Raw genomic sequence first — 12,483 nt, 5'->3', positions numbered from 1 at the left:
TTTTTTTTTTTTTTTGCAAAGATTGTGGGAACTAACCCTTCTCTTGTACCTAGATCCATAGGTTGCAACCTCTTGATGTCTTTGCTTCTCCTCTGCGCTTCTCTTTGCCTTCTGTGAAAGTCCCTCTTGATTGTGCTGAGGCCCTGGGCTCAGCGAAGACACTGAATAAATTACAAAAAAAAAGCCACCGTTGCTCGTTGTCTGACTCCTCTTGGTTTCTGCTGTAAGGTGGTGGTGGTGCTATGGGAAAAGCAGCGGGGAGGGCGAGCCCGGGAGCGTGGGATGGAGCAGAACCCAGGTGAGGAAGCTCTGCTTCTCCTTCCTCATCCTGCAGGGACTCGGCGCTATCCAAGCCCCACTGCCCGCGCTCCCCTCAGCCCTTCTGCGGGTGCTGGCGGGTGTGGGGGAGGAAGCAGACACGTGGTGGGAACCAGCAGGGCCTTGTTTCCTCTGGCTGCTGCTCAACCAGAAGCAAAATATTCCACAGTTCTAACTGGATACTGTGAAGTCCAAAAGCCGTCAGAATTGTGAGTTATGTCCATTGAAACACTGCGAGCGGTGCACTTATAATGACAGTAGGCCTTGTAGATTCTGTAATATATTTTGTTTTTTTTTTGTAGTGCTCTTCACAAGTGAGAAAAAAAAGAAACTTTTTTTTTTGTTTTTACTTTTTTGTCTGTTTTTTTTTGTGTTTTTTTTGTGGTTTTTTTTTGTGTTTTTTGTTTTTTTTTTTTTTTTGTAGTAAAGAAGGGTTGTATTTAGAGGCCAGTAGCTAGAGATCCAACCAGTGGAGCTCATGAAGCACTACCTGGCCTTAAGGCCACCATCCGAGGGAGGTTGGGAAAATTATTATTCACCCAGCCTCCGGAAATGTAATGTACCAGCAGGCAAAAAACAGTTCTTCATGTAGTACAAAAACAACAAAACGAAACGAACCCAAAAAAAAAAAAGGAGGAAAATAAAGGTCAAAACGAAACAAAAATCATCTCTTAAATTCTAGTGCCATAGCTTTTTTTTGTTGTTGTTGTTGTTTCTATCTTTTTGTTCATAACAAAGAGAGAGAGAGAGAGAGAGAGATTCTACTTATCCGTCTGACACATGCATCCTCATGTGGTCGTTGAAATGCTCGATTTGGTCAAACTTGGCCGGACAGACGGAGCAGACGTACGTGGTGCCCTCCGTGCAGGCCACCACGCCGGCAGGGACGGCCCTGGCGCCGGTGCCCGCGGCGCCGGCYGTGCCGTTGGTGGCGCTGTGCAGGGCCACGTGCCTCTCCAGCAGGGTCTTGTGGGAGAACTTCTTCTTGCAGATGTAGCACTCGTAGGACTTCTCCCCGCGGTGGAGGCGCATGTGCACGTTGAGGGAGCTCTTCTGGGTGAAGCGCTTGTTGCAGATGCTGCACTGGTAGGCCCTCACGCCGGTGTGCGTCACCATGTGTTTGATTAGGTAATCCTTTAGGGAGAAGGAGCGCCAGCAGATGCTGCACTGGTGGGGCTTCTCACCTGCCCGTGGCCAGAGGGAGGAAGAGAAACAGACCAAAAAGAAAAGAAAAAAAAAAAGGATAATAAATTAAATCACCTCTGTGTGACTCTTCACCAAAAACTTATGGTTAAGACTGGCTGGGTTCTCTGAGGTGGATACTCTGACTAAGGAAAAGTAATTGTGTTAACACCTGTGCTTTCAATACAAAGCAGATTTTGCCACGACCAGAGGTGTCACCGTGCTTCCCCGGGGTATTCTCTATTTACCCACAGTAACAGGAAGCTCAGAGGACTTGTTTGGGCCCACTTGGTAAGGAGCAGCAGACAGGACTTGAATTAGAAGGTCCTGCCTTGTGCCCCTGTGCTTCAATGACAYGGCCTCTGCCAGGGTCTGAGGGAGAAGCCTGATATTCTCCTCTTGYCCTCATTTCTAGAAGATCCTAGCTAAGTTATGTAACCTTTAAATTCCGTTGTCTCTCCAGTAGCAGGTCATGAAAATATGGACGAGGACAGAGATCTACCTGCCTTTCACAGATTTCTGACTCCTAACACTCTTTTTTTTTTTTTGTCACACAGCTTTACATTTCTCAGAAGAGAAATGCTAGAAGAATGCAAAGGATTCCTGCTCTTCCTAAAAGGTTTACATTTCTTGCTCCTTTTAGTGGTCAAACCTGGTAGCTGAAGCATGGACAAGAGTAATTACAAGGGTCTTGAATACACAAAGTATCTTAGGCCAGTCAGTGCAATGGAAATGGCAACCCAACAGATACGCTTCCAGTACGACAGACTTGAACTTTAAATGCTGTGACTGCCCATTAAATAAAATGCCTAACCAGGTCACTCAGAGATACAAAATACTTGTGTCATGTACCTCATTGCCCTCCCTACCCAAGGCCATGGTAAAACTGATGGCAGCAACTCATATWTCCGAACTCCGACCCCATCCAGGCAAACAATGAGTATGAGGATGCACTGAACAAAATACTTAGCCCACTACAGGACTGGTCTGCCTAGAGTTTTCTTAATTGTTCCTAATGCTGAGATTTGTTTAGGGAGATGATGCCAGAGCCTCATATTTCATAGGACAAATCAACATTTTTCATGATACGCAGCCATACCGATAACACAACCAAGTGGCCAAATGCCCCATCAAAATCTGCCTTTTAATTTGTTTCCTAGACTRCCTGTGGTACACTTCAGGCATGGCAATTTGTCATCACCAAATCTGTCACCCAGGGAGATGGCACCCCATCTCTGAATCAATCCAAATAACTCTATGTCACTGACTGGATTTTTTTTTGGAGGGGGGGGTTCATGCTGCAATTTCCTATGTAGTGGAGATTCTTCACTTCGCAGACATCCTGCTTGCTTCTTCTTACAGGCTACTTGTGACTTTTAAACTGGGAAGAGTCAATCTTCAGGAACCATCACTGTGTAACTGCGGCAATACATCATTTACTCTTTGTAGAGTGAGATTACAATTTGCTACTTATAATCAATTTTAAGAGAGGATAATTAATTCAGATTGGAGGCGAGGACCTACATTTTAAGGTCCTCAGAGTCTTTGTTTCTCTCTCTCTCTCTTTCACGGTTTGAAGATAGGACAGTAAGATCTGTGAATGAAATTCACAGGCTGTTCCCCCTAATACCAATGCTGAATTTGTCCCCACTTGGTGAAAGACATTGGTCAAAACCAAGCAAACTAACAAACAGAAACCCAAGCAAGTCCTCACTTCCTCTGCTGTGCCAACATCAGTAGTGTAGTGTGTATAGACAGCCCAATGCTGGACATGTGCATGTTATGTGCAATAATAGTGTTTTAGCCCTAATCATGCCAGAAAATGTATGAAGGACTGATTTTATTTACCTCGTTCCCTTCTGCCCTAGGCAAAGTATCTCTCAGAGTCTGTAATATGATCTCCACTCTAGACCCTGGTATGACTATGCTATAAAAGCACCCTATTTTTTGTCTATGTACATTTCAAATGTAGAGGTTCTGGTATTCTAGCCAGAATTACTTTAAATTACCTAATTTAACTTACTGGAAATTCTTTTCCCTTAAGAAACTCACGACATTTTATGTTTTCTTTCTTTTGAAAGCTTTTTTTTTTTTTTTTTTTTTGCTTTCTAAGTGATCACTATGTTGCCTTTTCCCACTGTGGATTCCTTATTCTCCTGATTCTTCAACCTGGAGTCCGAGAAAGCAGTGCTCAGTGAATTAGAGGTGTATGCTCCACCTCCTGGTTCTGTATTTCATATTTGTCTCTTTTCAGACAACAATATGGGAGAGCTCTTGTATATTAATCATGGTATGATGTGAAGGCAATGATGGTTTACAAGGTGCAGAAACACTGCACGTGTTCCAAAGCCAGCGTGAAGGAAACATAGCACAATACCAACCTCTGCTGTGTTTGTGTCTATGTGAGGGAATAAGAAGAGGTAGGTAAGTGTCTACACAGCACTGCTTTCCCTGCAAAAAAATCTAGATTAAAGTTTTTGAAAGGATAAAAAACAGACAGCGGTTGGGAGGCTTTTAGTTTGTTGGATGCTTCTCAAAGCTTTGCACTCTTCTGCAGATTTTCTCATGAGCCATTCCAGGCAACAGAACTAATTCAGATACTTGCATCTCTTAAAACTTCCACTCTTTCCTTGGATCCTTTCCAGAGTCATTTTGTCTTTTCACAGGGCTGAGCAAAGGCATTTCAGCAGCCACCCTGTGAGCCACCCTCCTCTCACAGTTCTTCCCAGTGACCCTGTCCAGCACTGGGAAGGTAATAGATAGGTTTCCACTGAGGCTGTACATTTAAAAGCTGTTTTCACGAAGGTTTTTCGGAGCCCTGTCTTCTGTTGGCTAAAGTGCTATTATTTTCCAGGATATTCTAGGAGCCAATTAGTTGCTAAATTAAATCCTAAGTCATTTATCTAACCAGTTGTCTCCTTCCCATTAGAAGTTCATTATTTTTGGCATTCTCAGAGCCACAAAAATATTAATTCACATTGGAGGCATCTATCAATTGCCTTGCTTGAATGTATGAGTAATAGCTAGGAGTATTTTAGGCCAGGTCTTTTAATATTATTCTTCATCTGACTCCAAATTCCAAATGTAGTGCWCAACTGGGGAGAGAAGGGGGAGAAACACCTAATCTCAGTGAAGTTATCTGTGTAAACGCCTTTCTAGCATTATGAATGTGGGCAAAAGCAAATATATTTGACTGTATATTATAGGAGTATTTTTGAATGACACAATACTATCTATATATCATTTTAGTTAGTCATCCACACCAGAAAGATGGAGAATTGCACAAACAGTAATCTTGGGATTTAGGATCCTTGATTGATGTAGTTTTTTACTTTGGCTTTGTATCAGTTTACTTTACTTTGTATCAGTTCTGAGAACTGGACTTTTTATAATGCACAGGTATATATATATGTCTGTCTTGCACATTTCTAGAGGAATATAAAAGTGATACTTACACATAAATGGAACTTAAAAGTTTATATTCACACATATATATACACAAGTGAAAGGTATTTGATATCATAGGGAGCTATGCATGACTTACACTCCTGCCATACCTTGGACAACTTCTCCAGCTTCTATTCCATATCTCACAAATGTAATGTAAGATTTGATGTTAACAAAGCCACTGCTTGGTGAGATAGTTACTCATTCTATTTTTTTCTGAGCTAGAATTTCTTTCTGAAATACAATTTCTTTCTGAAGTGCAAAGCTGAGGTTTAAGGCAAGCAAAATGTAGTTTTGCTCCCAGGACAGTTTCTGTACTCAGAGCTAATGAAACACCTGACTTATAAAGAGACAGGAGATTACAATAAGCAGCATTAGTGAAGTACCTAAAATCTTCTCGAAAAACAACAACAACAAAAATTTATTTTTCTTATAGAAAATTCTCTTTCCTATGGAAAGAGTTGGTATGTAGAAAATGTGACAACGTGTATAACACTCAGGCTTGATCTACTGCTACAACTCTATCTGACAAGTCTGATTGCTTCAATCAGTAGTCATCTTGCCAACCATCACTACATGAGCAGAAACCTTCGTAACTAAAACCTAGAGCAAGGAGCCCTTCCTCAGTAGAGACGCTCTTTCTTTAATGACCTCATTAGAGTTTTGTCCTGCTACTTCTGCCGAACACTTACCACTGCTTGCACGGATGCAGGCCACGTTTCACTGCAAGTAAAAAGAGCTTGTTTCTGCATCATGCACAGCTGGATCCCTATATGGGACCATMTGTATGTACACTGTGGCTCAACCTTCATGAAGAAGCTTAGGAAGTGTTCAGCAACACCAGCAGCCAGGGCAACCTCCCTATCCCTGGTGTTTGTGCGGGGGGCTGGCAGACTGGAATACGGAGCATAAGCCCGTTTTTGCAAAGTGCTGGCCCTGGCTTTGCACGCAAGGCCACGGGCCACGCTCTTACCTGTGTGTACAAACATGTGCTTCACGTAGTTCTGCTTGGCGGTGAACGTCTTGTTGCAGAGAGTGCACTCGTAAGGCTTTTTTTCGCCCTGCCCACCTGCTGTGCTGTGGCCCGCAGACTGGGCCAGGGGCTGTGGGGCTGGCAGCTGGGCAGTGAAGGTTGACAGGCCAGGCTGGGACACCGTGACAAACTGTGTCTGTTGGCCAGCTAAGGGCTGGGGCAGGCTGAAGAGAAAAGGCTTAGGGCCACTGCCAGCAGTCTGTGTGGTGAAAAGGGCAGGCAGGTAGGTGTTGCCAGCTGTGCCAATGACCTGAGTGTTGCTGGTCAGAGTCAGTGGCATCCTCAGATTGCTGGTGAGGGTTTCTGTCTGGCGTAAGTAGATCTGTGTAGTTGGCAATGGTTGGGCGACGGTTGTATTGACGGAAGGCTGCAAAGCCCCCTTCTCGGTGCTGTTATTGACTGTGAGCACTTTGCTGTCCATCTCAACGTCGTTGCTTCTCTCTGGCGAGGAAGAGTTGGCGTCTACATGWGGCTGCTGCTGCGGCAGCGGCGGCTGCGGCTGCGCGCCGTCAGCGGGGACGTCGGCTTGATCTGCTTGGGAAGGTTCTTGCTGCCCATCTCGGCCCAGGCCAGCTATAAACTGCTGCTCCATGGAATCGGGCTCAGTGCCAATGGAGGAACTGACTCCTGAGTCAAAACTCTCCCCCTTGGGCTCGCTCTCAGTGCCTTCTGCTTGGTCAGTGTCCTCAGTGCATTCCTCAGACTCGTTGCGCTCAAGGATCTGCACCCTCTGTTGGCCATAGTAGTCATAGTCATCCTCCATCTCCTGCTTAATATGGATGTTGCCCACCAAAGTTTGAATTCGGACAGGGCGCGGTTGCTTGCGGCAGTGTGTGGTCTCCGGAGTGGTCGAAAGGTACCGCTCCATCTGCTGTGATCTCTCATGAATCCGGGTAATCCAGCTGGGGTCTTCCATGTGGTGGTCCCGGGGGAGCCCCAGGGCTGTTTCGTGGTGGCTGACCACAGCCCCGCTGTAGAAGGAGCGCTCCCCACTGCCATTTTGCATGGAGCAGGCGTAGAGGGCTGAGTAGATCCTGTCCACGCTGTGCTGCGAGTGGCTCTGCAGGTAGCCAGACTCCGTGTCAGTGCTCTGCCCCGAGGTGCCTGATTCGGGTGTTCCCCTGGGTGTCTCCTGGCCAGAATCCTGAATCACCGGGTAGACCTCTCCCACGTTTTGTGAGACAATCCTCGTGCACTCATCAATCACAGTCTTGATCTGCAGGATGCTGGCGGCTGTGAGGATTTGCAGGGCCTCTGACTGCGAGACCCGCAGCACCCCGCTGTACATGAAGTCAATGAGCTTTTGCACGGATTGGACTGACACCACGGAGGGGATCTCGATGTCGCTGTAGCCCAGCAGCAGCTTGTCCTGGAAGAAGGGGCTGCCAGCGGCCAGCACGCACCGGTGGGCGCGCAGCATGCTCCCGTGGATGCGGACCGTCACGTCACAGAAGTGGCCACGGTTGCGCTGCTCGTTGAGGGTCTCGAGCACGGAATTGCTGAAGTTGTGGAGGTTGATGCTATGAATGCGCTCTGTCATCCCCTTGCAACTGATGTTACCTGGAGCAGGGCGGGAGACAAAGCGGAACAACTGATCATGTCCTGTCCTCTGCGCAGTCGCAGGCCACACGCTGGCTAATGTGACACCCCAATGGATAAATAAACCACGGCATATTGCAAAAATCACATCAAAAGGGACATCCCCTTTATTAGAGACAGAAGAAATTTCTGTCACTCATTAGCAGTTCATATTAGTTCACGTCAAGGGCAGCTACGGTTGGCCTAAATCCCAACCACATTCCTGGGCCTAGGACTTCCTAGCAGTTTATGCAGTTTAGCGAGGCTGGATCCAGCCAACTGTAAACAACGAACACATGGATTAATCCCGTATTTTTGGCTGTCTGAATGTGGACCCAGATCAGAAAAGATCAGATTCTTACTTCAATGATTCTTCCTATCAAGTTGGTCGCACAAAGAGTGTATATGAAAATCTGACCTCTATCTAGATCATGATTTTAAGAAATCTGAATCCCAGGTTTTATGGTCCAGCCACTTGCATCAAAAAAATGGCAGTGACTTTGTAAAATCTGAATCTGACTCAAGGTTTGAGCTTTTTGTCTGGAGCTGTGGTTTAGAACATTTGTTAACCAATAGTGAGAAACAGCCCTCGATAAGAAACCAAAGCAAGAAGTTAACATGAGACATCTTCTTCATTTCTAGCACATCCCAGCTTCTGACTGGCACCAGAATACCATCATATAAAAACAAATGTTCTCCTGCTGTTATTTACTTAACAGAAACTGGAAAATTACAGAAATGTTCATTAAAGAAAACTTTGTTTTGGTTTGGCCGAATAATATAAGTAAGGAACAGTTTAGAAAAGCACTTAACTGATTTGGGTATAGACCCAACAAGTCCTTCAAAATAACTTTGCAAATGTCTGAAGACTAACTTTTAAATTTGCCAGTCCAGTGTACCCTATGTTCACCTTGATTACTTTGGTTTGAATATTTTTTGGCTTCCCTTCCTGTTTATGGCCCATTTTTCAGTTACTCAGATTTTGATGGCAGAAACTACATTTTCACTTTGAAAAAAAGATGAGAAGAACACCCTGACCTATGAGAGCTAAATACATAAAAACATTATTACTAATTTCCATCTCTCAGCATTTAGAGTACATGCACCACCTTGGTTCCCAAAGCATATACGCCAAAAAGTAATGTGAAAGTCACCAGTGGTACTTCTGGTATTTTGTTGGAAACCAAATGCCAACCGAAGCTGCAACTCCTCTTGCTGCAACTACTTGTTAACGTGTAAGAATCTACAAGGGAAACTTGGTCAAGACGCATGAGAAAGTTACACCAGCTTCCTGTCACTAGCTGTTCTAAGAGASACAGACAGAGCAAATAAACAGCACGGAAAGGGGTTTTCCTCCACAGCTTCTCACCTGACAGTGTCCCTTTTGACTCGGGTGTAAAGGTTGCTTTGCATTTCAGACAGAGGCAGCAGCACACTATAGCCACTGCAATGGTAGGAAACTGTGGAGACCTCCTTCTCCTGCCTGTTCCTTCTCACTTATCCACTCCTGCCATCTTGAGCACCCTTTATTCGGGGGCGTCAAAGAGAAAACCCCCATGGACACAGGTGGTTATTGTAATTCTGGGAGGCAGCTGATGATGGAAGGGAAGCATAAAGGTTAGGAACTGGAGATCCTGATGGGATGAGGCAGTCTGGAGAAGTCGGATGCTAACACATGTAACGCAGCCAGTTTCAGAGGGTACTGAGCTCCACGTGAACCCGGAGCTCATAAGACTGGATAAACACTGTCCTAGACACAGAGACGCATATCACAAGGCCTTTCCCTCAGAGGCTTTATGGCTATTATCACCCAAAATAATGTACAGAAGAGGGTATCCCCTCCTCTTCCCCAGGCTTATTTTCCAAAGGTTTTTAGGGTGTTGCTGATGCTTCTCTTCACAACACGTCACATCACAGAGAATTCCAAGTCTATTTAAATAAAACCTGGGAGGTCTTGCTTTGAAAGGAAAAGAACTTGGGTACAGTTTTATGCTGGTAAGGAAATAGAAGAGCAGAAGGTGAATGATAAACAGTTAAGGTCTTTTTTAAAACCTGCCGTAGGCCATGGAAACTGGTTGTATAGCCCCCCATTTCTGTGCATTTCCCTCTGAATGATGGAACACCAGTATGTTAGAAAACCTGCAGTAAGTTCACTAAGTGCTGATTACTACTTGGTTTGCTCCTCAGGATTGCTTTTCACGCCAACAGGTCTTTAAAAGTGCTCCCGGAACAAGAAATGGCTTCTAACTTACATTCTGCTTTATAAATGTCCAGGAAAGATGCTGTGGACAGGACTTTTGACTCTAGTAGGTGCAGAGACTCCAACRGCATTCCTTTTCCTGTACGTAAAATTAATTGCCTGCATGGATCTTTGAAAACTGCATCCTCAGGACCAAGTCCATCTCAAAAAGATCTGATATGCATAAAGAGGCCATCTGACATCTCTGGGAAAATGATTTCTACCATTTATCCGTAGATCCTGAAATGCATTATGTACAGAAAAGAGGCAGGAAGAGGTTCTTCCCTAAGTTTCAGCAGCCTTTCTCAGACCCTGCTTGTGGCAGAGAGATATAAAGCTCCAGTGCATCCAGTCACCAKCTTACTCGGCGTGAACAGTTGGCCTGGGTTAATCAAGGCTAATGAGAAGATTTTTGTGTGCATTCATGAGACAGCAATATGGATAGTTCTCCTACAGGAACTGATCTAGGATGCTAACCTCCTTGAGGTGCAGGAACTGCACTGCAAGTCACTAGAGGCAATTCACGTAAGGCAGAGAGTAAATTCTGATTGCTTTTAGTAAAATAAAACTTTCCACTCGAAAATATTCTTTTCTTTTCTTTAACTCTTCAAATGAAATAGGAACATCTACTACTTCTTGAACTGAGAAATGACAGAACTTCACTTCTTAGGGACAACACAAGCTGGGTCATGTAAGAGACATACAGCAAATGGTAAAAAAGAAAAGAAAAAAAAAAAAAAAAAGCTAATGCAGATTTTGAGGATATTTTCTCTAGGTCACCTTCCTAAGGAATCTCCTAAAACACAGGAGTATAAAAGAGCAGTAATTCTCTTTAAGAAATTCCAGAGACTGCTCTGGAGCAAAATCAGCTATTCCACACAACTCTCTCTCCAGAAAACCATGCCCAGATCCAAGTTTTGTGGTTGTCTCTTTCTTGTATATTCTTCTAACCCCAAAGTGCCAGGGCACTGCAGCCCATAGAAGGTGGCCTTATCGACACAGGCTTGTTTCTRAAGTAAATGTCACATTCTGAGAACGGATAACAGAGACTTGGCCATGCCAGGCGGTGTCGCATCTCCTCACAAGGCCCAGCTGCCTGCACACACACACACACTCACTCACCTACTTGGCACGGGCTCAAGAAAACGCCTGCTGTCTTGGGCTCTTCTCAAGCCTGCCCTTCTATTAAACTCAAGACAGTGGGAACCTTTCCACGGAATTCAAGCAGTCTTTGTTCACTGGGTCCCCTTTCCTGCCTTCTTTTTATTTTTTTTTTAATTTTTTTTTAGTTCAGTAAACATGATGTAGAGATCCCCATGGGTGCATTCTGAGAAACTCCTGTAAAATGGTTTTGTGCCCTTTCTGTGAAGCAAGTCCTGATTGGAGGGGTATTCACAAACCATATAGGAAAGAATGGGTGTGAAACTGCAAAAGCCATTCTCACCCAGATGGGCAATGAATAGGCGTTGGGCCCGTTCAAAAAAAATACAGAAGAAAGAAAAGAAAAAAACTCTCAGACAACTACACAGATTACGCACATTTGCAATCCTCCTGGGATGCAATTTGAAGCTGGCATGGCATAAAGGTGAAGCATATTACTGTGCAAGTTTGAAAAAAGCTCCGTTTCCCCATATGCAAATGCCCTGATTAAACTGTCAGGCTATTCACAGAAACATGCATGGAATTCATCCTAGGCTAGTGCGAAGGAGCACAACATGGATGGGAAAGGGAAAAAACTTTTGTTGTGTAATACATGACTGAGTGCTTAGTTTAGCATTTTCCTGAATCTCATCCACTCACTCCCGCTGACTTTTATGCTAGGGGTATTCAAAAGAAGGCGGATTTTACCATAAGAATGACAAGGGCAGCCTCTCCATGTACAGTACCAAGGGGGAAGACAATAGCAGAAGGGAACAGCAGGCAGTGGCCTCCTGGAACACGCTATAGAAATAGTGGAAGTGCTGTGCTGAGGTGCAGAAGTGTGGGACAGTGCTAAGGATGGCTTTCTATTTCTCCAAACTGGCATATATAGCCCTGCACAAAACTGGAAAGATATGGCCTGCAAAGGTGATATTTTTTGCTTGCCAGAAGCACAGAATATAATCCCAGCAACTTTGTGATGTAGTAGAGCTACAAAGATGTATGGAATATTGAAGACGACATGCACATACCTTTAGGTTCTACATTAAAAAAAAAATTAGTTTTTTTTTTTGTATAGCCACTAGATGTCCCTTTCTGCAAAGCCAATGCYTGATGCTTTAATACTTATAACTGAGAGATCACAGTATTTCATACTCTCCAGTGTCCTTTTAAATTCTGGTATCTCATTGCTCATTGCACTATTGCTAGGAAGACAGTGACTGGGCAACCAYGACAGCTACTGAACGTGAGAAGCTCAGCGCGTAGCCTTCACCCGAACCAAACCCCAGATCCCGGGGCATTGGGATCCAAGCTCTTCCTGACACTGCTCTGTGGTCTCTCACAGGAATATCGAACGCTCCACTTTGCCTTCATACTTGAGAAGCAAACAAAAAATAACCATCTTAAATCCTTGAGAGCTGGTGGTGTTGTGGAGGCTGATATGGACTGAGTTTTTATCTGCATTTTCTGCGTAAGATTTTAGATTTATAGGAAAAAAAATCACTTTTTCCAGTCACCCTTCTTGCATATATGTTCTGAACCTCTT

General features: G+C 44.5%; 1 protein-coding gene across 1 annotated transcript in view; it reads right to left on the bottom strand.

Annotated features, from left to right (window-relative positions):
- Positions 1-446: 446 nt before the first annotated feature.
- Positions 447-12,483, bottom strand: part of ZBTB20 (zinc finger and BTB domain containing 20) — a 32,798-nt gene continuing 20,761 nt past the window's right edge. Inside the window, exons 3-4 of the mRNA XM_026037210.1 lie at positions 5,921-7,540; positions 447-1,502 (exon numbers count right to left, since the gene is read on the bottom strand). Coding sequence (XP_025892995.1) covers positions 1,084-1,502; positions 5,921-7,520 — 2,019 coding nt within the window. The 5' untranslated portion in view covers positions 7,521-7,540 and the 3' untranslated portion in view covers positions 447-1,083. The remainder of the gene's footprint in view (positions 1,503-5,920; positions 7,541-12,483) is intronic.

Source organism: Nothoprocta perdicaria, unplaced genomic scaffold (genome assembly GCF_003342845.1).
Source record: "Nothoprocta perdicaria isolate Ctin4 unplaced genomic scaffold, notPer1 scaffold_193, whole genome shotgun sequence".
In the NCBI taxonomy this organism is placed as follows: domain Eukaryota; kingdom Metazoa; phylum Chordata; class Aves; order Tinamiformes; family Tinamidae; genus Nothoprocta; species Nothoprocta perdicaria.
The sequence above is the reverse complement of the archived record's forward strand: the minus strand, read 5'-3'. Positions and strand labels throughout refer to the sequence as shown.